The sequence below is a fragment of the Sitodiplosis mosellana genome, unplaced genomic scaffold (assembly GCF_009176505.1).
Source record: "Sitodiplosis mosellana isolate CC-2019 unplaced genomic scaffold, AAFC_SMos_1.0 Smas_scaffold_1, whole genome shotgun sequence".
NCBI lineage: Eukaryota > Metazoa > Arthropoda > Insecta > Diptera > Cecidomyiidae > Sitodiplosis > Sitodiplosis mosellana.
Window position 1 is genome coordinate 9,221,905 of NW_022595244.1, and position 24,690 is coordinate 9,246,594.

General features: G+C 38.4%; 2 protein-coding genes across 26 annotated transcripts; both read left to right on the plus strand.

Annotated features, from left to right (window-relative positions):
- The first annotated feature begins 15 nt into the window (after nucleotides 1-15).
- Nucleotides 16-5,070, plus strand: LOC129574241 (zinc finger protein 37-like). Its single transcript, XM_055455970.1, has 5 exons — nucleotides 16-588; nucleotides 884-1,170; nucleotides 1,503-1,634; nucleotides 1,718-2,241; nucleotides 2,363-5,070. The coding sequence occupies exons 3-5, from the start codon at nucleotides 1,507-1,509 to the stop codon at nucleotides 4,780-4,782; spliced, it is 3,072 nt and encodes a 1,023-aa protein (XP_055311945.1). The 5' UTR covers nucleotides 16-588; nucleotides 884-1,170; nucleotides 1,503-1,506; the 3' UTR covers nucleotides 4,783-5,070.
- A 1,068-nt stretch (nucleotides 5,071-6,138) lies between these two features.
- On the plus strand, nucleotides 6,139-22,042 carry LOC129574245 (uncharacterized). 25 transcript variants are annotated; one of them, XM_055456068.1, is made up of 10 exons: nucleotides 9,663-9,899; nucleotides 10,025-10,108; nucleotides 10,226-10,681; nucleotides 10,771-10,960; nucleotides 11,085-14,326; nucleotides 14,441-14,592; nucleotides 14,665-17,314; nucleotides 17,430-19,432; nucleotides 20,126-20,400; nucleotides 20,478-22,042. In XM_055456068.1, exons 4-10 carry the CDS (start codon nucleotides 10,797-10,799, stop codon nucleotides 21,733-21,735), a joined length of 9,744 nt encoding a protein of 3,247 aa, XP_055312043.1. In that variant the 5' UTR covers nucleotides 9,663-9,899; nucleotides 10,025-10,108; nucleotides 10,226-10,681; nucleotides 10,771-10,796; the 3' UTR covers nucleotides 21,736-22,042. The 25 variants fall into 25 exon arrangements, with proteins under 25 accessions (XP_055312034.1, XP_055312193.1, XP_055311997.1 ...); XM_055456059.1 differs by lacking the exons at nucleotides 9,663-9,899; nucleotides 10,025-10,108; nucleotides 10,226-10,681 and adding an exon at nucleotides 6,139-6,321; XM_055456022.1 differs by lacking the exons at nucleotides 10,025-10,108; nucleotides 10,226-10,681 and having other exon boundaries at nucleotides 6,199-9,831.
- Nucleotides 22,043-24,690: the final 2,648 nt, after the last annotated feature.

Sequence of the window (24,690 nt, forward strand, 5' to 3'; positions counted from 1 at the left end):
AAGAAATAGGAAAACCCATCATAGGTGTCTATTAACGAGAATAGTTGTGAATCAATAAGTTGATTTTTTTTCTCGCCAAAAACATGAATATTGAATATTAAACGAATAGCATAAGTACTTATGAACATCTGAATTGTTCCAAAAACACTTAATATATGAACCATTTGAAACCATTGAAATATGTCAATTTGAAAACATGAACGACCAAAATATTATTGTTGTACCAAAAAAATATTTGTTTTTTTTTCTCTAATTAATTCAAGAAGGAGTTGAGATTTGTCGAAGCATCAATATCGTTCACTGTTGCATTAAATTATGTGAGTATTTATCCTTTTCTGTGTGGCACACAGTACGTGAAAGAGTTAAATACTAATGCAATAGCATTTACATTGTACATCATCGTGTAACTGTGTGTGATATCACATTTTCGGCGACGTTGTTTACAATACTGTAGCTTCATTCGGCTTTGCTAATTCTTGCTCGTCACTGTTTAAATTTAGTCACACCATTAACGCATTCGATGCGTCAGTGCTTAGCTTATTATGAGATTTGATTCTCAGCCTCAGCCAAACAGCGAATAGGAAATGTGTAAGTAATTTCGAAATATTTAATTTAAGAAGATAGAATCCATTTTAATGGATAAGAAATCGATTAATCGGAGTTAAGCATCAATTTTCATTTGAATTTAAAAATGTGAGGTTACAAAAAGCACGTTGGTTGCAATTAAATGAGATTTGCATGATAGTTAACATTCATATTTCGGTAGTGTCAAGTATGATTCGCATTCGATTATTGATACTTTTTTGCCAATCCAAAAAAAATGATTTCGCTTTTCTAGAAAGTATTTTTTCTGAAGAAAAAAACTTCTTTCTCATTTGTTCAGAACGTTGAGACATTTTGCGGACCAGAAACATAGGCAAAGTTGACGTATACCCTTCGCTATATGTGATATGCAAAGCCAATGATCGTGTAACTGTGTGCGAAATTATACTTTTTTCGGTTGTTGCCAATGCGTCAATACTGTAGCGGTATCCGAATTCATTTGTTTAGTCTTCACTTAGTTTTCTCGTCGCCATTGAAAAAACGCACGATTTAGTTGGTGTCAGCATTGTTCAATGCAAATTTTCGGATATAGTTCTCGCTCTCAGTCAACTGGCAAACAAAAAATCGGTAAGTAAATAGAGAATTGATCAATTTGACCAAAATTGTTCGATGGATTAGTTTATATTTTATAATAACTGGGCGAAAAAAAAAGATGCCATCGTTGGAGAGTAAAAATGTGAAAAGAAAAGCATGTGCATCAAATCAGACAAGATTACAGCTAATCTTTGTTGCGGGCACTTGTTCTGATTATTTTGCTACAGCAAAACATTAGTTGTGCACAAAACCAACTCCACCTGTTGTCATTTGTTAGACATTGAGAATATTCCCTCTCTGAACCTAACCATTTGCTGGTATTGAACATTTTCTATTCTATTCTATGCAATTCATCGTATTTCCAGCAAAATGGATATCGAGTTGCGAAAGTTATTGAAGGAGTTATCGTCGCAATTGCTGGAAACATTGGGGAAAGACGAAAATGTGCCGAATGACAAACAATGCAGCTGCAGCGACATATTCAAGGGCATTTCCGTGTAAATATTTATTTCTCTCGTTGTTGTTATTTTGTGTTTGAAATGGAGCGATTTTTGAATTCATGGTTCTTTTTCGTTCACAGAAAATTGCGAGAGTTTGACGAAGCGTTAGAAACGTCATTGGAACCACAAACAAAGGAACCCATTGATGAGCAAAATGATACAACATCTGGTCCAAGTCAATCCACAGTCGAGACTGATCAATTGTCCACACCAAAGCAAACTGTCAAAGCCAGAGCATCGAAGTCGAGCAGCTCAAGTGGGCCAAAGTCGAGCAGCCCAAGTGAGCCAAAGTCGAGCAGCTCAAGTGAGCCAAAGTCGAGCAGCTCAAGTGAGCCAAAGTCGAGCAGCCCAAGTGAGCCAAAGTCGAGCAGCTCAAGTGAGCCAAAGTCGAGCAGCTCAAGTGAGCCAAAGGGTAAACAAGAGATAAGCCCACGAGAACAACGGCTAATGGCAAGAAAAGAAATAGCCGAGTCGAACGATGTCAGCCATCCAGTGAGAGGTCAGTTAAAAAGAAAGTTTGATCCAAAATATGACGTGCGTGTAAGACTAGATCGAATAGACCGACCTAAGCGTCGACGACGAGACAGCGATGACTTTCGTCCAGGTTTGTAACAATTCATTTTATGATTGTTCGAAGGTTCTTTGAAAGAAGCTTCATTTATAATATTTATTGCTGTTGCTAATAACTATTATACTTTAATGTTGCGTTCGATCCAAATTAACAGCAAGTATGGATCCACTGGTGGATGAAATACCAAAGTCGTCAACTCAGAATGGAACCCATTCACGTTACGCAATGGCCATGGAAAAGCGAAAATCAGTATTGCGCAATACAATTGCACTTGATCGGCCCATCGCTGAAGACACGGATGATGATGACGACGACAATGAGAGAAATATGGTAAAAAATACCAATCGAAACATGTACTATGCAAACAACCTGTACAAATTGTGTGTTTTGTGTAACAAGAAAGATGCCCGTTTGGTTTTGCACTACTTGAAGCATCATTCGGATCATGAAGTGCTTATTGCTCGTCCATCACCAGCTATGGCCAATGTAATACGTACAAAGAGCCAAAACTTCGAACTGCACAAAGGCAAACTATCAGGTGTTTGTTACTTCTGTGAGGAGATGAAGGCAATGCAGATCAGAACCTGGAAGTCACACCTGCTGACACATACAGGTGAATCAATGTATTTATGCACCGGTTGCGACACTGCATTTAAACAGAAAACCAGTCATTCAAACTGCGGCACCGAACATTTCACGAGCATCTATGATTTGAGCAAATCCAACGAATCAAATGGCGCATTGGAAGGATACATATGCGCAGAGTGCAACTATTTGCAGATTGGCGAAGAGCAACTGATGAATCATTTGACTAGTCAACACGGCTACGGTATGCGTGGAATTGATAAACATTACGAAAAAGTCACACTGATTCCAGATATTTCCCACGTGAGAACGAGCATCAGATATGATTTCATCGAACCAGACACGCTATTCAAGTGCACCATTTGTAATGCTCAGACCGCTGATTATGAAGAATTAGAAGAGCACATTTCCGAAGAACATGCACAAATCGAAGAGTACGTTTGTTGCTGTAACCAGAAATTACCGTCACATAATTTGACCGCTTTGGCCCATTTGTTCAACCATTATCCCGATTTATACCGCTGCATGAGCTGCAACGATAAAGATGCAACCGGATACTACCGAGCACAAGGTATATTGAAGCACATTTCAAACGAGCACACGAAAGATGTGTGGACGTTCCAGCATATTCAACGTCAAACTGACGAGCAAACAATTGTGTCTGAATTTCGATTGAATAAATACGTTTGCAATGTTTGCGGTGAAGAATTTGCAAAAGCGATGTTGGCTTTGAATCATTTTAAAGCAGAACATCCGCGCCAAATCACCGACATCAAGACACTCGTTTCGAAAAAGCAATCACAATTGGGCGACAAATCGGGCGATACAATAACGAATTTCGTGGCCAGCCAAAGTGGCTACGTACTGCGCCAAAGTTTCCTTTGCACGAAATGTAACTACCAAAGTACGAGCAAAGAAGATTTATTGGCGCATCACAATGACTTCCATCCGGAGACCATGTTTGAAATGAATCCCGGCTCAACGATGCTGATACACTTGGAACCAAATGCGCCCGAAGATGAAAAGGTGAACGGGAAATTCGATCGATTCATGGTGTATTCGTGTTATCAGTGCTATGAAAACAACGATTCAACATCCATAAACAGTCGTTTCATCGATGGAACAGCCAAGAGGGTGTACGATCATTGGTTCAACGAGCACCGTAACGCAGGCCATCCATTCCGATTTTACATTGAAACGTTGGTGCAGTGCCATTACTGTGACATGATCAGCACATACAAAGGCATGCTCGATCATATCGGACAGATTCATTCAAAATTACAAATCTGTTTCAGCGATGTGAATGCAAACGACAAATGTCCAATGTGTGACCATACATGCAGTCCATCCGATCTGCCGGAACACTTTCAAAACGAACACAGTATGATATTGGAGGTGAACATGCTCAATCCGAATCGATTGACCGAAGAGCAATTTCAACGGTTGCTGAACATTGATGTTTACACGAAACCGATGTGCGATCATTGCGGTGAAATGTTCAATTTGGACGATGAATACAATGCGCATCATGAGCTCAAACATGCAGCAGAAACGAAACGTGCAAGAAATGTGATTGATAAATCACACAAAGGATTGATTGCTGTCTGTTGTAACAAATACTTAGCGCCACAAGATTTTTTCACCCATTTGAGTATGCACACCTTTCAATTTTCGTGCCAACAATGCAATGAAACAAAGCCGAACTTACCTACAATAGAAGAGGCAGCACAACACGACATGATCAAACACAATACAGAAAACTCGTTGGGAAAACGCTGCCGTTCACTCAATCGTACATTGCGAAAAATGTTCATCCGCACAAAAGTATTCTACGGGAATGGTGTAGTTCTCTACAAGGCCAATTTGTTCGGAACCCGTCAAGATGATATGGAAGTTTTTGAGAGTTACCTTAGCACCAAAAACCAAGATCACGCCAACAGATTCAACACTTTGCTGGAAACTAGCAGCAACTCAACTAAAAATGACTAATACTTACAGTTTTGTTTACATTTATTGATCTATTTTGGTTTCTCCATTTTTTTCCAATTTTTTTTCTGGACAAGTCGACATCCTCTTTGAAGAATACCTATCATTCCACAAACAAACCATTCACAGCTGCAACGGTGAAAATTTATTGTAATCATTTGATAACGCTCATGAAGAGCGGATTTTTTTTTCTATGTATCCAACATGTATTGTAGACAATACGCCTAAGAAAGCGATTACATTTTTTCAAGTATCAACTCACGAATAAAACCATCGAAATATTCACGTCAATGATTTTTGTTAACATTATTAGTTCATTTGGAGCGTAAATTCATCATTTGAAATGGTAAGTGTTGCTCAAGTGGCAAAGGCGACACGAGTCTTTATTGCTGCATTCACGAGAAAGGTGATGAAGAAAACCCCGAAACAAAGTGTGTGATGAAAAGAAACAGCTCAACTTTCTTCTTGCTCAAGTGTTGTCTAAAGAAACAAATATCGCACATAGTAACGGTTTGTTCTTGGGAAAAAAACGACAATTTACTGCCAATATTTTGAGTGGTTATTGATGGCATTTGACCTGGAGATAATTACTATGTGTGAAATGCACTACAACGAAGTATGACATTTATGGCATATCATATTCTTAAGCGACAGCCATATGTGATGAAATGAGGGTTTGTTTCTCACTTACTCTGTTAACATTGGCAAAATCCATAACATATTCGGATGTATGTGTGTATTACATTGATACGAGGGAAAAACCAGACAAATTCAATGCAGATATGACATTGTTTGTAAGAAAAAAGTACGCTTGAGTTTGAAGTAACAAGACTGTCTGGTTACCACATGTCAAACTGCATTTACATAGAATAAGATACATTCTAACCATTCATTCCGCAATGCAACACAAGAAATTTACGCAATGAAGCTATGGCCACATGTGATTCAAAAGTAAAAAAGTATACTTTCTCTTGTTTTAGTTGAAGAAAGAAGTTTTTTCGGAAAGGGTTCAATGGAACGTTTGGTATTTTCTTTGAGTCAAAAACTAATGGAATTTATGAGATTTATCAAAGAGCAATTGAAAAGTTAAAGCCGATTCCACGAAACTTGAAGCATTTTTTTTATTTTCTTTCAAATAATAAAAAATAGAATCAATTGAGCCGATGTTTCCAATAAGAGCCGAAACATTGAGTTTGATTATGAAATACTATTCTTGAATAGATGACCGTAGAATCAAGTAGCAAGCGCCATCTATTGAAAAGGCGTGTAAAATTGGCTTACGTTCGTGCATTGTGGCTTCTTGTTTGTGACCGTGTCACTGACACATTGAAATCAAATGGATCATCTACAAAGTAATATAGTATTCGACAGTGTGTATGGGCGAAGCGCAGAACCCGTGAAACAGAAGAGATCAGTTATAGCAAGACCATTCTGCGAAGCGCACGAATTTTTTTATCACGATCGAAATTTAATGGAAAATTAACTTTTTAATTTTCCATTTATTTTTGATTTCTTTGGTTCTTATTATTCTAAAAATATAATGTAAGTAAATCCCAAGCAGGTTTTTTGTTTTCTACAAGAAAAAAAAGAACAATTCAATGAGGGAAGGATAAACCAACAGTGCGAATATAGAATAAGCTAACCAGTTTAGGATTGGTTTGAATTTTTTTTTTTCTTGCGACGCCATTTTATTTCTGTCTGTATATTTCTTTGTTCATCCAATTTTTTGGTAATTGAAAGAATTGAACACTTTTTTTGGGTGAAATAATTGGAATTAAGTCGCAAAAAATCAAAATCGAAGCGTTTCATTTTGATGAAATTTGAAAGTTTCATTGGCTGAAAAAAAAATGTGTGTATAATTTTTGGTCGGGTGGATGATTCATCGAATCATTGAGACATATTGTGAAATGAAAAAAAGTGAGCAAGGTTTGTGTGATGACGTCAACAATGTGTTGCCAGAGCGGAGAGATGTGACTTCGGGCGTGGCGCGACAATACTAATACGACCTTGCAGAAAGAGTTATTCATGCATCAACTGAAAGTTCGCAATCGTTTAATGATGAAGCGACTGGAACGAACAAAGTTTGCAATATGATATTGGTGTTATTAGGCCAATGCATTGTATGTACGCTTTAAACGGCCATCGCAAATAAAAATTAGGGCAATACAGATCTTAGATGAATTCAACATGTGTGGAATCGAATAAACATCTATACACCTAGACGCAATGGGAGAATGAATGTGTTATCTGAAAATTATAAAACGTGTCCGAAAATTCCACTGCAAATGGTGATAAGATGATAAACCAATTGACTTTTCGAATTAATAAATGTGATTGATAACACTTGCTGAATCGAGATGATAAATATAAAAGGAACAAATTGGAGTAGCAGATAGTGTCGCCACTGCTATGGAAATGCAACCAACGAAAGACTGTTCATGCAACATCAGAACTTCAGAGATAATGCCGGGGAAATGTGGGAACCGCTGCACCAACAACATGAATCGTAAATGGAAGATATTCAGCAAATGATGCTCTAGCGGCATCTATACGGTAGAGTTTGGAAATTTGATTAAATGATTTCGTCACAAGGTTTACCCAAATATTAGAAATGGTATTTGTCAAAAATGGCATTTCAAACGTCATTCATGATTCATGTTAGTGAACTTCCGATAGGGACAAACAAAACTCTGAAAGGTTTTGGATCTGCTGAATATAATAACATTGTGCTTCACAGCGTTGCGCTGCACATTCGATACGATTGCAACCAACTTCAACATGTATACTTGAATATGCCCAAACTAGCCATCCAATGCCTGAGAAAAAGAGAAAATGAATTCTTCTGTGCATCAATTGAGACCAGAGACCATGATCCAGAGACTCTTCCTAGCATCGGTAATCAAGCATGTACGAACGAAGCAGCTGGATTGAAGCAGCATGCCCACCGAAGTCTAGTGTCGAAATCATTTTTATTCGAATTAGTTAGGTTGAGGAACTAAAGAGTTAGGTTAGAATCAGGTGACAGAAGAAAAAAAAGAATGGAATACAAGTGCACCGCTATCATTTTTATGGAAAATCTTTGAATCGATTACACTTCAAACTTCCATAAAGAACTAACAGCGATGTATCTCCTAATGAATAGTTGCTATATGCTGCCTTTCCTTAGTAGAGACATCTGCCGATTTCGTTCAGGCTTGGGAAATTCGTAGAAACAAGATTAGTAAGGATATATCCAATGGGTAACAGCATTCTGTCAATCGTATGGAAATACGACAACAATTTGTCTGCATCCAACATAGTTAGTTTTGTGATTCTAGTGGCGCTGCAATGCTCAAGTATGTTACTGTATTCGAAGAAGATCCACACAAAAGGGAATGAAAAATTTTCGTTATGATTTTTTTCTATTGAATTTTTTTGAATGTATTTTATATTACAAAAACGACTACTGCGGCGCTGCGAACGTTTTGACAGGTATAAAAGTCAATTGTTAGCAGGCATTGGATATATCATCTGGACGCCCAAAATGATGACCACTTGCAAGACATGGTAGTTAGTGTGGGAGATAATATTTTACAAATTTTTTCGGTTTCATGAATATTGATGATTTCAAGAGCATATGCAAAGAAAATCGTAGTTTCTCATATTTGATAGAGTTTGGGAAGCTGGCTTATAGCCCAAAATCTTCAAGTCACATTTCAAAGGCCATAATCAATTGAGTTAGTAAGTAAGTAGTTTTTTTTTCCTGAAAAAATGGTCAAAATTTGCATTGCAAAAGCATTTGATTCACGCAAAAGCACTCATAGAACATCACAAACTATTGATTTTCAATGGGATGTCACAAAGACATATGCATATTTCTTGCGATGACACATTTAATTAAAAAAGTGCATATTTAAATTCATTGTTGAAATTTCGCATACATAATTTGCCACGGTCGAATAGCTTGATTCTGCCTTAAGCGCGTTTTACACATATTTAACCGTTCCATGAAGAAATTTCCGTCTATAAACGTTTGCGACCAATTCAGTACAATAAAAATGATTTTGCTGTGCATTTGAAACACAAAACCGTATACAAATAGAGAGATAAAAGCCACGTTGAAATTGATAATGAACAAGGACCAGTAAAAAAATGTAAATATATCACCGACTCTCGCATCGTATCTCGGTACAAAAAATCGGAGTGTTGACGGTACGTAAGAGAAGAAAAACGCGATCGGGGAAAAAAAGTATTCGACTTTCATTCAAGTTAGTGCCCATGTAAATAACAAATATGCAAGAGAAAGATAGAAAGAGAAAAAGAAATGAGGAAAGGAATAAAACAAAAGTCACCAAAGCTACATTTTGGCTCGCGTACAAAATTAGAAAATAAAGAAGTAAGCATAAAGTAGAATGGAAGAGTTATTAAAAAGAATAAGAATTGAATGCGACGCAAAACTTCGAGCACGACGTAATACCAAGCAAGAGGTTAAAGTCAGACTGAATACTTTTGACGGAATGAACGCGTGCTTAGGCACGATGATAGACTATGTGAAGCAGGCGATACGGCCATCTGGTGAAAAACGAGTGGAAACTTCACATTCAGATGCGACTGAGAACGGGAGTGAGAGTGAGATGGATACGAACAACAAACAAAAGCAAGACTATCTATCACGCGGCAAGCGATCAAGTGTGTGCATACACATTCACACACAACGGTCGTGTGAATTGACAACAAATGTATACATTGAAGAGCGGCCCGGTATATTATATATTGAATCTCGCCTCATTCGTTCGTACGTATGTTGGTGTGCATCATAGAGTCAGTAGCATAGCGTGCAAACGACGAGTGACAGATGAGCGCTGAACGAAAGAACATACAATTCAATGTAACAGCAATATGAATTTGTGATTTTAGCAAAGACCAAATCGATTTTTTCTCACTTTTCAAACAAAAATTCCAGTTTGTTTGACAATATTCTCGATTTGGAATATCATTGAAATTGTATAAAAACGAAAAGTTCTGTGATTTGGTTGTTGAATAAGTGAAAATTCTTAATGAAACGAATTATCGGTGGGAAATCGAGTGAAAAATATTAAGTGAATAAATACCAACCATCCTTTCACATAATGGCAACCATTGTATGAAATTTTTGGTTCATTACATTGCGTTTGTTTTATGTGCTGTTGTTTTTCTTTCTTCTCGTACACACACACAACAAATGAATGGTTGAATTTTTATTTAAGCACAATATTTTTGGTTGTAGACAAAATAAAAGATGTGATATCAGTTTCTATGATTTTGTATGAGTTTTCTTTGGCTTAATTCGATTTGGCTGACAAATGAAAAAGTACTTTTGTATGATTATTGTAGATGTTATGGTTTCGATACATGAATGGGTGACACAGTGTGAATTGGAGAACATTGAGAATCGCGTGCATAAACATTTAGTTTATACTATTTACAGGCATATTCTTTCTGGAATATTTATTCGTTGGAATGAGAATTCTCTTAAAATTCAAAGTGAAAACGACAGAACACAATAAAACACGTTCCATAAACGCATACGAACAGTTTTTTCTTTCAGTTTCCATGCAAATACCTCAGTTTATTGGAAACAAGGTTACAGTTTCAGTGAATTTTGACTTTAATGTATGTGTGCTAGTGACGGGTGTTGTGGCTGAAAATGTTTCAATGCATTCATATAGCACACACACACATCATTCATGTGAAATTCCTTAACAAAGTAGCTCAAAAACAAATAAGTCAAGTGCACTGATGTATTCTGCACATGCAACATCTCTTTCATAGACGTGCATAGTGCCCATCATGCAAAAAATATTGTTTTTAAAAACTCATTGTTCGTACTTTCTTTAATTGAATCATCACCCATGTGCTTGTGCACTCAGTATTTTGTTTTAATGTTAGTACGTAGTGTTAGCAGCAGAAATACAATGAAAATTCAATTTATCAATCGATTGTTTTTCTCTTCAATGCATTTTCAACCAACAGACGTGTATGACACATAAATAGCCGGGATGGAAGAGGCGGTGCATAAGTTCGAAGCACTACAAAGATATATTCCATTTTTGGAGCGATTTTTGTTGTCGATCAAGGCAAAGGCCGATACAAAAGAGGATTTGGCCAAAAAATATGACAAAGCTGATCAATTGCTCACTATTCTGAAACTCGGTTTCAAAAGGTAAACACGAACAGAATTGAAGTTGCAATTTTATTGAAAAAAAATTTTCTCACATAAATTAGAACCCTTTTCATTGCCTATTTATAGAAAATAATTTGCAACGCCGTTTTTTTTCCTCTTTCAGCAAATACAAGGTGCCGTTCTTGGAAAATATTGAAAAAGTTCTGGAAGGATTGTGCACTGTATACACACGAAAAATCATCTCCAATGTGAAATTGGAGAAAGTCGAGCCAGTTGACTCGATCAAAATGGAAAACGATTTTCAATCGCCTGAAAGTCCACCCTCTATGTATCAAGACTTCAAAAGCGAGAGAGAACCGATTACGATTCCAACCGAGCGCCGAGATAGCAACAACTATTTTTATGATACTAAGCCAAGTACCTCAAGGATCGTCGACAGACATGATGATTATAAACGGCACAATGAACGCAGGCATCGTGAAAAAAGCCTAAGCCGCAGCCGGAGTCCCAGTTATGAAAGACCGAGTTATGAACGATCTAGTTATGATAGACCTAGTTATGATAGAAGAGTTTTGGATAGGAAAAGATATCGATACAGTCGAAGCCGTAGCAGAAGCCGAAGTCCAAGCAGAAACCGTGATAGGAGGCGTTCGAGGAGTCGAGAGAGACGAAGAGAACGTACACGCAGCCCATCTTATCGTCGAAGAAGTCCAGAACACCAAAGAAGATCAAAAAGTCCACATTATCGACATCGCCGAGATGAGCGAAAATTTGACAGGGACCGTGATTATCAATCATCGGAATACGGTCGAAACAACAGTGATTCCAAGAAATACGTTAAGATGGAAAATGATTTCGACTTCAAAAGAGAATCAAAATGGCATGGCGGTTCGAGCATCAAACAAGAAAGTCATAATCGAAGAGACAATCGGGATGAACCAACCGTAGCATCGAGCCGATACCCCAATCCGTTAAGTCGTTTTGCATCATCAACATCAACCTCTGATCGGTACGTCACTTCGGATAGTATAAAGCACGAAAGCGACAAAGATTCAGACAAAAATCTAAATCGATCAAAACCACACCCAACGATAAGCCGATTTGGTGGCCGTGGAATGAGCTCGGTTGAGGAATCCGATATATTCCGAGACACAATTCGGGACGAAAATATCGACCAACTGGAACGAATAACATATGGCATGTTTGGGCGAACAGAAGACGCCGAGAAAATCGCAAAACATATGCAAGATTTGGATGTAATTGCTGACTTGCGTAAAAAGGCCATTGATTTGACTGATCAGACACTTGAGAAGGATATAATTGGTCAACTCGATTTCGGCGATGAATTTGATGAAGCAGAAGAAACGGTACCGATTCCTAGTAGCACCGAACCCGAACCTCCAATTCAATTGAAAAGTCCAAATGAACACCGTAATGAAACACAAAATGCATTTTGGAATGAAAATCGACACGAACCACCTCGCAATGAACCACCACGTAATGAACCACCTCGCAATGAACAATTTCGTAATGAAACAACGCGGAATGAAACTCGCAATGCTGGGTGGAATGAATTGCGAAGCGAGTTTCGAAGTGGCAAAGACAGCCACATTGAAAACCGACCAGATAGTCGAATCAATATTCGTGATTTCCGAACGGTTAATCGAATCGAAAATTCTGATGACAACCAAAGACCACCAGTTCCGATTTCATCAACAATACCAGCTCCAGTCGCAGGAATACCGCATCCAATTCCAGGTCCACCGCAACCAATTCCAAATACGGCTGAAGAACGAATCGCATTATCAGACAAATATCAACGACGAAAGCGAAACAGTAATTCCGGTGCAAATACGGGTGACATCAATCAATCGCCACAGCCAAATGATCAAAATGCATCGCAACAACCGCAACAAGATCCACGGCTGCGTAATCGTCCAAATGCATGCACGATCACTTCTGGTGCAAGTTTAACAGAGCAATTTATTTCATATGGAAATCTACCGCCACCTCCACATCCTCCATCGTTTGGTTCGAATTTCAACCGGAATCACCCGCAAACACCCGATGTTTGCCCACCTCAACAACAGCGGCCGTTCTTCGGTGAACCATTCCCCAGCCCTCATCGGCCACCGCATCCGCATCATCTAAACATGGCGCCATCGCGGCCTGGGCAGCACATGCATTCACCGTCTAACAGTTTTAGTCCAAACATTGGCTTTGGTGCGAATGCCATGCAACCGAATCCACGCAATAACCCATTCCATCCAAACTCAAATACACACCAACAGCAGCAGCACAATTATCATCATCAAGATAATCGGCCACGTGAAACTTATGGCGAACACAAGCGCCGAATGCGTGAATTAGAAGAACAAAGGAAAAGGTCTGCCACATTTGTGTCGAGCACGACTGCTCGAAACACTGCCAATGAACAAAGTAAAGAGCCACCGAATCACGAATCACCCACACAGAGTCCAAACCAAATGGATAACACGCAAGCTAAAGACGTTGAAAAAGAGAAGACTTCACCAAGTACTGCCAATAAGCCACATAACAAAGTCGATAACGCATTTCGCAGTAATAATTGGGAGGCTTTGCCACAGTCAAAATCTGGTAATTCATTTAAGATTCCAAAATTGAACAGATCCAATTCAAATACGAGCACAACACGTACGTCGACCGGTGATTCTAAAGGCGATTCACCCGAAAATAATGTTTCAACGTCAACCAAAACATCAAAAGTGTCCAAGCCGTCAAATGATTCGAGTAGTAAAGATCCGCGCGTGGTTCCAAAGAAAACGCCGGAATCATCCAAAAATCGCAAAACTTTGTCAGACTCCAAAAAATCAAATAACAAGAAGAGGGATACAAAATTACCCGAAAACGATGCTCAAATTCATGCTGACACAACGATTCTGACGGAAACGGAGCAAACGCCAGAAGAACCAGCAAACGTATCGGAATCACAGCCAGAGCTGATCAAACAAATACCTGAAGATTTACTAAAGGTGCTACAAAATATAGCTGGTCCTAGATTTGATGCAATAAAGAATATTCTCGGACAAGATGCTGTGCCAAACGATGATGCGGTGACTAGTTCAACGCAACCAGCACAAACCAATGCGAAAACCGATACATCGGATAAATCAAAGGCCAATCAGCCGAGGGCGGAAAACGCCAAAGTGCCGAAAAAACCAAAGAAACATCATTCGAATGAATTGGAACGGCTGAATGCCGACATTCGCGAGAATATTCCAGATGTGTTGCATGCAACTGGACGACGAACATGCACATTAGGCCTCCAAAAAAGCAATGACAATTCACCGACAAAAACACCGAAAAGTGTGGAAAAGCCAAAAGCATCTGGACACAAAAGCGATGATGAAACTCAAAGTGATATCGGTGAGTTGGTTTCTGGTTTTGTTTCCATCGTTGTTATTACAATTTGATTTAAATTTCAAGTTTTGTGATTTTTTTACTTCATTTAAATGATCTTTTTTTAATTCATTTTTCCAGAAAAACCAAAACGCATTGCTCGCAGACGTAACACCACAATCGATGCACGGCCGATTGTATTTGATTATGATGGCGATGAGACTCCTTCAGAGAATACCGAAGCTCAACCGTTGACAAATCGTATCACACGTCGTCGGAATACGGTTCGCGAGGTAAATAAAATGTTAAATGATTTCATGATCATTTAGAAATAATATAAATAAAACCCTGTGTTTATTTTACAGTCAAGCCCATGTGTGATTGAGTCAGAAGAAGAAAATGAAGAAGAACCAGTTAAAAGTAAGCCCAACAAACCGGGTCCAAAAAGTACTAAGAAAGATGCAACGCAAACGGAACCATCAACGGAAGATCAAGCGCTAGCGGCTAGCCTACCGAAGTGCACGGTAGTTTTGGAAACGGTGAATGTATCAAAGGAGATGAAGCGTATAACTCGATCGAGCAAACGCAAAGCTGAACAGTTGAATTTGAGCAGCGAAGGAAGTGAGTCTACTGTGGAAAAGGAACAACCGGATGTTGATGATAGCTCGACTGAACCAAAACGACAGCGAATCGATATTCAAAACACCGACAAAACGATGACCACCAAATCAAAACGATGTCATTTTTGCGATAAAAATTTCCAATTCCTTTCCAGTCATTATGCCAACATGCACGAAGACCATGAGGTGTACAGTGCCCGAATGTCAGCTAAAAACTCTGAGAAAGTACGACGATTTCCGCCCAAAAATGCCGCATATCGAAATGCCAAATTCACAACGCATTGCTACTATTGTGAGAAGGATGTAACCTATGAGCGTTCCAGATTGATTGCTCATTTCATTCGGCACACCGGCGAATTCACGAGAAACTGTACAAAATGTGGAATTAAATTGACGGCAAACACCGATATGAAAAACGATGGGTGTGTCCATGCGGAAAAACTGTCGCCAATGGTTGATTTCGATGACACACTTTATGTGTACATGTGCAATTTTTGCAATTACACACAGTATCAGGAGGAGAATATGAAGAATCACATTCGCAATATGCATCAAATTAATCTGAATGTTACAGGCCAATATACCAAAATCGTTCTTATTCCAAACTTGACTGGATCAGGAAGAGGCCGAACTGGTCGACGGCTTCCATCCACGAGCGAATCAGAATCGGTGGCCCACTCCGAAGAATTGGTTAATCAAGATGTGTTCAAGCCATCAAATCAAGATGATGACGTTCTTTCCGATGCCTACAAACTCATTCAAGAGAATTCATTCAATACTTTGGACACAGTTAAACCAGCAACAAGTGGCACTTCAATTGCTGATCGATTGCGTGAACGCTTCAAAAAGCAACAAGAAAATCCGAGTGCACCGGTTGTCAAAGAGGAGGCAGTCGATGCGCACGAGATTGTCTATCGTTCTCCCGATGAGATATCCAAGAGTGTTGAACAAACGGAAAAGGAAACGGCTCGACCCAATCCACTTGTTGATGGTGACGTTATTGAGAATGGATGCAAAATCGAAGTGAATAAAACGGAAGCCAATGCGTCTGGCATTCAGCCGATTGATGTGGATGATGCTGACGATTGGGAGAGTTGCTCCGACGAAGATGGAGATGAAGAAGAGGATGTTTCACCACACAAATCACTCAACAATAGCTTGAGCCGCTTAATAATGATCAAACAAAAGACCAACAAAGGGCGAATGCGATCTAAGAAACGAGGCGATAAATCAATATTTTCCACATTGAAAAAGGAAAAATCGGATGAAGTCATCGATTTGGAGAAAGAAATCAAAGACGAAAAGTCACCAGAGAAATCAATCTCTGATATCTCAATTCGGCCCGTTCAGGCGGATCAAAAACGTGTTGATAACATTGCTTATTCAGAGTATTTGGGACAACAAAAATTCCACTGTTTCATTGGCAATTGTGATTATATGTCGATAAATAATACGAAATCCCTATCGAATCATCTGCGACAGAAGCACGGAACGGAACGTTGGAATGGCAATTGTTATGCTTGTGAAAAGCAAATTATGAATCTTGGAAACTATTCGTTGATGAAGGAATTCGATCATTTGATGGATATTCATGTTCCAAATAATAATCCTGCACCGAAGCCAATTGTACATGTTCCAGAACCGCCGAAACAACCGGTTGAAGCTGAAAAACCAGTCGAACCCCCACGTACACCGATGATCAGAATCCGTCGACTGTCTGGTGATATACTGTCCGGTGGAATTGAACAAATAACACCAAACCCTGGTTTGATACAGCCCCAGTCACAGCCACCGCTGCAGCCAACAATGCCCACCATTTCGAGTGTTAGTTCGATACCAACGACTCAATTTGCCACATCGGATGACGCGGTAACAAATAGTGATAATCATTTGAAACCCTGGACGAATGGTGAGAACACAAAAAGTGCACGGGCCGAGCTGAAACTGAAGCGAGAATGTTCATTGGTTGCACTGTTCAAGTGCATGGCAAAGGATTGTATATTCACAACATCAGACAAAGAAAAAATGTTGGAACATTTGTCCAATCATGAAGACTTTATCATGCAGCAAGCGTCTTATGGTAAAAATCATAGCATTCAAGACCACAGCAGTTGGCTCGAGTGCTGCTACTGTGAAGAGATCGAGGGTTCATGCAGTATACTGGTGGATCATATCATTAACGAACATGCAACTAGCATATTCCAGTGTCCATATTGCTTCTATCGTTCAGTTGACCGGGGCAATGTTAGCTCGCATTTGAAGCAATACCACAGCCACGAAGATGAAAAATATATTCTGGTCTGTGGAACGGAAACAAAGGGACTAACCAATGAAATTACGGATATCGTGCGTGTACAGCATGAGAGAGTCCAGATGGTTCGATGCCCTGAAGCCGGTAAGTCAATATGAAATGATATGATTTTTGACTCGTCGTTGACTCTTCAAATTTAGTTCGTCGAAGCTTCAAAAATGAAATGTTTAAATTAATAAATCAACTTGATTATTTTCAGAGTGCAATGCTACATTCGTACATTTGTTGGATTTGAATCAACACTTTCGAAAACAACACAGCGATAAAAGCTTCTACAACTGCAACATATGCTCGAAAACTTTGAAGAAATCTCCAAACGGCGGTGATGTTGATACAAAGCATTTACATGAGCATGGATTTAGTTTGTGTCACTGCGCTTATTGTTCATACTATTGCACTGATACCTCATCGATGCACACTCATTTACGTGACGAACATCCGACAAAATTGCCTTATTCATTCGTTCGCATACGAAATGGTTCGCCAAACACCCAACGACAACCATCAATCGCATACTTTGGCTACAATGATAATCATAAAGACGGTTTAGTCTGTTTACCATTGACTGAAACACAGTTGAATTTTATGAACCCATCACTGTCTGAATCCATATTCAATTCCGGCGATCCACCTGGCGATGATGATAGTGAGCCGTCAATAGTCGCTGTTGATAAAGCCCAATTTAATAGTGCACGAAAATTGGATGAATTTGAAACGGCACAAGCTAGACAACAATATTACATCAAGCCAATCGATGCAATAACAACGGTTAATCGAGTACCGGTCAATGATGAATCAACGTTTGCTATTCCAAGTACGTCCAATGAAAATTTGGTCACAACTGAATACGATGCCATGATGCAACGTGAAATTGATTTATCGGCGAATACACTGCTGAATGAGACGGGCGTTGAAAAAAATGATCTGTATCGCTGTGCACACGAAAACTGTACCTGGGTGAGATCGGACGAACGTGAATTTTTGATGCACTTGTCTCAACATCAACGCGAAGGTGCTAACGTATTCACGTGTTTCCATTGTCACAATTCGTATCCACTGCCAGTGGATTTGAAGAATCACATCAATGAACACTTGAAACATCGTTTCTTCTGTTTCTACTGCGATGTAACAACAGGAACGCAACAAGTAATGGACGATCACTTTGCAACGAGTCATCGTAACCAAGACACACATTACTTGCCGCTGAATCCACTCAAGTACGAGTTGACAACTGATACTTTTGTCGCTTGTCCGAGCGATACGCAAGCGATCAACGATTTCATTACACGTCTTGTGAATCGTTTCATGGAACAACGAGCAGCTAAGAAAGCATACATGCCAGAAGAGAGTGAGTCGTTGCCACACCGTTCTGTTTTTCCCCATGAACTTCAGTGCGGCCGGTGCGGTTACTCGAACAAAGTGCGAGTCAATCTCGTGCGACACTTTAGAAACGGGTGCAATGAGCAACAGGCGCCAGTCAATCCAGTGCCATGCTTGAGCTCGAACGAACGACATTTTGATAAAATGAAAAATTTGGCGGCGAGCTCCAATTCATCAAGCATTGAATCAGGCATCGGCAAGTATGTACCCGAGGAAAAACGATTCGTTTGTGGGGCGAAATCGTGTCGATATCAATCAATGTCAGCGGAAATGCTGCAAAAACACATTGTAACACTACACGAATCGGATACATGCTTTGGCTGCCCACATTGTGGTGAAGACTTAAGCCATAGCACAACGGCTACCGAAATACTGAACCATTTGCGATACCATGATTCAAAGATTTTCAAGTGTCCACACTGTCCATTCATTCACTATCTTAAGCCCCAAGTGGAACGGCATATCAGCGAAAATCATCCGACTTCAAAAGATCGTGCCATCACATTGGAACGGCCAGCAAAGAAGGTTGAACCGGTGAAACCGGCCGCTAAATCAATAACATACAAATGGTCCTGTAATATTTGTTCGAAAATTTTCAATACACGTGCTCTGGTGAAGGCCCATCTTGGTGATGCTCACCGTTTATCATGCCAGTTCAAATGTTCCATTTGCTCATTCTCGCACGACACAAAAGCCGCCATTAAGGAACATTTAGCCGCGGAGCATCGTGAAAACGATGCCACCAAAATCAAAAGCCATTTCGATCGAGTCGAGAGTGAAGCTGACAATACACCCATTTGGCGACGTGACGATCCGACTCGGGTAAGTTTTGGATCATGAATTAATCTCATCTATTTTCATTCACCTACAAATTGCTTCTTTTTAATATTGAAACACGAACAAAAAAAAATCATTTAAAACAAATTCCACTTTATTGCACCTAATCATTATTTTAATTTTGCCATCACTCATCATTCTCATTCAACCTATCTGCACGTTATTATTTTTTTTTGTTTTTCTCTCGTATTTCTATTATTTTCGTTATCGTATTTTATTTTATTTGTAGATAGAGAAGATGTAATATGGCGCAATCAAAATATATCTAACCACGACGATAAAAATGCAAATCATTTCGCAATTCAATCAAACAATTGTTAATCTGATTCCTTTCTGGCATCAAAGATGAATTTTTTACTATTTGACTATAAAAAAAACAACGAAGAAAAGAAAAAAAAACCAAATCCAAAAAAATGCTGTACTTTGCAATACGAACGAATTTATTTCTGGAAGAAAAACTGATTGTGAAATAAAAAGAATTTGTTGATTACTTGAAAATAAAAAGCAAACACAATTGTCATCAATTTGTATGCACTTTGCACTCACACACTTTATCCACTACCATAAATAATAGCCACAAATGCACAACGTCGCAAGCCCACTCTCTCTCTCTCTCTCGCTCGCTCTCTAGTACTCTTCTATGTCTCAATCAAACAACAAACCATTAATATATTTCAGGTTAAGCACATACGAGGCATTCTATTTGATGATGCTGAAAAATCGGCGGGATCTAAGACAAAAGCCCAATCGAAAAGTAAGAATCAATCGATTCATTTGGAAATAAAACCCATTCAATTTTTAAAGCCAACCACCACGGTTGCAACCAATAAGAAAGCGAAATTGACACAGGATGACTCCGCAGTTACATACAAAATATCAACAATAGAGCCTTTGTCGAATAACAAAATTGTTCAGCAAAAGTTTAGTGTTGTTGCCCGCTCCACCAGCAATGAGTAAGTTGATTCGAAAAAATAAAGGATTTCGTTTATTTTGGGTACTTTTTTTTTCTAATTGTTTCACTAATTTTCAGAAGTGATCGTTTCATGATTCTACCACCGAAGGAGAGTGTCGAAGAGGAGGTTCGACCAAGGCCGGCTAGTCTTCGACAACAACCGAAACGTCGTTTTTCCATGTACATTCCGTCACCATTTGAGACGCAGCCATCGACATCAACAGCACAACCTCCGATTTCATTACGTTTGAAACGTGTCAGCGACCCAGTGTCGGACGAACAAAAAATGCCACCGCCAAAAGCAATTAAACTGATGCCGATGAAAAAAGTGGAAAAAGTCGATTTGTCGGCATTGAATTTGATTTACGTGTGTAACTACTGCCAATTTCGAATCGATTCGTTTGAGAAAATCCACGCGCACTGGTTGTCAAATCATAAGAAAGGTGACAACAACGATCCAATTGCTAAGCGTTTCTGTTACCGTGTCACACAAACGGTGAAGTGCCTTTTGTGTCCGGCAAACGTGACATTCCAAACGATTCGTACGCACATGGAAAAGACTCATCCACATTGTCAATATGCATTCGGCAAATACGATCGAGGGGTCAACGATAAAATACAATGTGGTATATGTTCTACAAACGCACCGGATGTGACTGCCTTACAAAACCATTTCCGAATGAATCATCCACAAAGCCAACGGTCTGACATGAAAATCGAACCGTTGCCCATACTCAATGATGCCATTTTGGAGGCGCTGTTGCAGCAAGGTGATAGTGGTACATTTAAATGCAGTTATTGTTGCAAACACTTCCCATGCCGTTATGACTATGAACAACATCACAATGAAGAGCACGGCTCGAATCGGCCAAAGTACGAAACCAACGGAAAAGATGTCATCAAATACGGTTGCCACTATTGTCGCGATATTTATACGGATGAAAACATGGCGATCGTTCATTTGCGCAGCCACATTCAACAGTGGTTCCAATGTACGCATTGCCCCAAGAAAGTGCAATATATCAAATTAATTCAGACTCACTATCAATTGATGCACGAAGGCAAAGAGTTTGGCTATCGACTTGTCAACGCACGCGACAATCTAAATCTATTCTATCAAATGACGCTGACGTTTTCGAATGGCCTGGCTCTGATATGGGGCGATGTGTTAAATACTAAGTATGGTGGAGTTGATCGTTTGGTCAAATATATCAATGAACTCAATGAGGAACAACGTCGCAAACAAGAGAGCGCACTGGGCACATCCACATCAACGGCATCGCCGGCATTGCAAAATGTTGGAAAAATTTGTCGACGTCGTCAAACCCTTTTGTAAATAGTATTACTACACCACATCAAATTCATGTACCAAAATCCCACAGAACAAAAAAAAAACAAACAAACAAAATAGATTTGTCTCAATGTATTAATATATGAGATTTTAATTCATGTCACAATCTCTAAACTATAGTTCGATAGGCTATGGAATAAGTTCCCCTATTAAGCATATATTTTCAACGAAATAGCATTTTGTATAAAGAATGTAGCAAAGAAATGAACTAAGTTTGAATTTTTGTTTGAAACACACATTTATACACAAAATATGCACAAAAAGCGAATAAACAAAATTTCTAATCTCAAAACAGAAACAATTACGGAAAGAATACAGCCGAAAAATGAATTCATTTCTATTTCGTTTAATTAAAGTACAAATTCGATATATTGTAAAAAAAAATGCCCACAAAATATGACAGTTTGTGGCTTATTATTATTGAATTTTTGTGTGTTTGGCAAAACAAATCTTAAGACGAGACAAACAGAGAGAGAAAAAAACATTGGCGGATCATTGGAATTTGCTCAAATGATTGGTATTTGGTAAGCATTCCAAAATCCGCTCCATCATTTGGCATGGACCTACATCGACGTTTTTCTTCATCACCAAATTCAACGGAATCGTATAATTCTGGCCCAAATACATAAGCAAAGATAGAAAAAAAATCTCGTTTTTGTCAATTATCCGTCAATAAAAATTCAAATAAAATGTTATTCTAATGACATGCAAAAAAATGTGTTGGTGTTTTGAATATTTTGTTTTCCTTCTTCTTCTCGATCGTTTTTTTTTTTCATCATTGTTTATAGCAATGCATAGCGAAGAGGTCAAAACTTTAAGACCATATTTTATGTGATTGCGTTTACCAGTAGCACAACCGATGGGATTTGTATAAGTATTTTTTACGAGCCTGCTTCAAGGTTGGACATTCCGACACTCTTTTCTCTAGCCAAACAAAGCACCGACAAAGAGAAACATCGCAAGAATTAATATTTGATGAAGAAGAAAAATTGAACATAAAAATTGAAAGTCGAATTGCCGCGAATTCCATTCGCAAAAATGTGTAAATGATCATCAACGTACTAAAATGAGCTCAAAGAACCAGAGAATGAAGTAGAAAAGAGTCGTTGTATTGATTTGGTTACATTGGCCCATGATTGGTGGTTTAATTAAAACATTTCAATTCCATTTTGGACGACCTGTTTGCCACTTCAAAATCAGACATCATAATTTGCAATCGAAAAAAAGTAAGAATGAGAAAAAGAGTCAGGAGAGAAAAAAATTGAAATTTATTGTTCATTCGTCAAAATATGACAGTTTCTAGAAGGCTCAAGAATCCACCATGTGCTCATTCCCACAATTATCGCTTTGAGAGATGTCAATAAACATCTTAAGCTTTGATTGAAGTTTCTTTTAAACTTTGGAATGACTCACATCCGAGCTATATAATGCAAATCGACTAATAAAATAATATTTTTCAAGTTTTAGATCGTAGATAGGCGTCTTCTCAAAATAGAATCAAGAATAAATCATAGTTTCTTACCTTATTCAGTGATACGCAGTTTATTTGTGTTTATTATTAGTCTCCATTTAGCAGAGTGGTCATTGGTCGTGTTTTAAATAGTATTCAAGTTGAGAAAAAAACAAGTCAATTGTATTTAAAAAAAAAACAAAACAAATAAAATACGTTTCCATTCCGCGGTGTTCCATTTGAAAATTCATGGGAACGACGTGTTTACCGGCAAGAGGAGAGAGAAAAAAAGTACGTTTCGAGAAACAAAGAATTGAATTTCAATCAAATAGGCTGATCGTTGATAACGTATTGCGTCACAGTGTCGACATGGTTTACCTAAGCTATTTAGTTTTGAATATATTTGAACAATCAAAATTGAAAAGCAGTTTAACCAGGCTAAAATAAATCCAAAGAAAAATTTTCTATCCTTGTATGCTTTTCACATGTGCACAGTAGAACAATAGTCAAATGAGTAATATATATGGAAAAAGAATTGAAAAAAAAAATTGTATGAAAAAAGATATCCTTTGTTGTCAACAAATTTTAATAGGGATTAAAAGTTACCACTGTCCAGTTAAACTCGTTGCCTACCGCAACGTTGACTACGTAAAACTATATTCAAAAATAGCTTTTGTTGTTATGGCAAAAGAATGGACCAGCACGATTGTATAGAAATGAATGCGCGGTATTTGAGCTTTGAACGAAATGCGGTTGGTCTTTTATCTGTCCAAATACGTCAAGAATCGCTAAAAATATGTGACAAATGATGTTTTATTTGTTCTCTCCTATTACCATATTGTTCACTTTACGATTTTATATTCCAAGCCATTAATCTCTTTATATCTATATCAAATGTATTGACAAATGAAGAATTATGATTCTTCATTTTGTGTTGATGTGACGCGTGCTCACGCCTTATAGTGCAAAATAGCGACTTATTGCCAGCGATCATAATTTCGGACGAAATTTTTGCGTTTTTCGCGTCGGACGTGAAATTTGAATAAATTCACGGCACACGGCATTTTGATTTCGACGAATGAATTAACATTAAAATACACACATGTATACATGTATCAATTTAGCAGGCAATGAAATAATATCGTATGAAGTTTATCTCAATTTTCATAATTCGCCCCAAGTTTTTAGCAAGAGCAAAAGGTTACAACACGATCGCAGCCGACGCCAATCAGTGAAAGACAACGTATCAAATTGATTAGACCACTTGTCCGAAACAGGCATGGTAGTGTGCGGTATGCGAGTGCTGAAATGCTTGTTCGCAAAATTAAAACCTCAATCAAGTAACACCAAATCAATTTGAGGTGCAAAACAAGAGAACAAAAAGCCGAACACCAAATTAATATGCAACTTATCGGAATGCGATTAATCCGCCAAATTTGTTGAATAAACATTTATTATTCCTAACAGTCAATTACATTATTAATTATGCG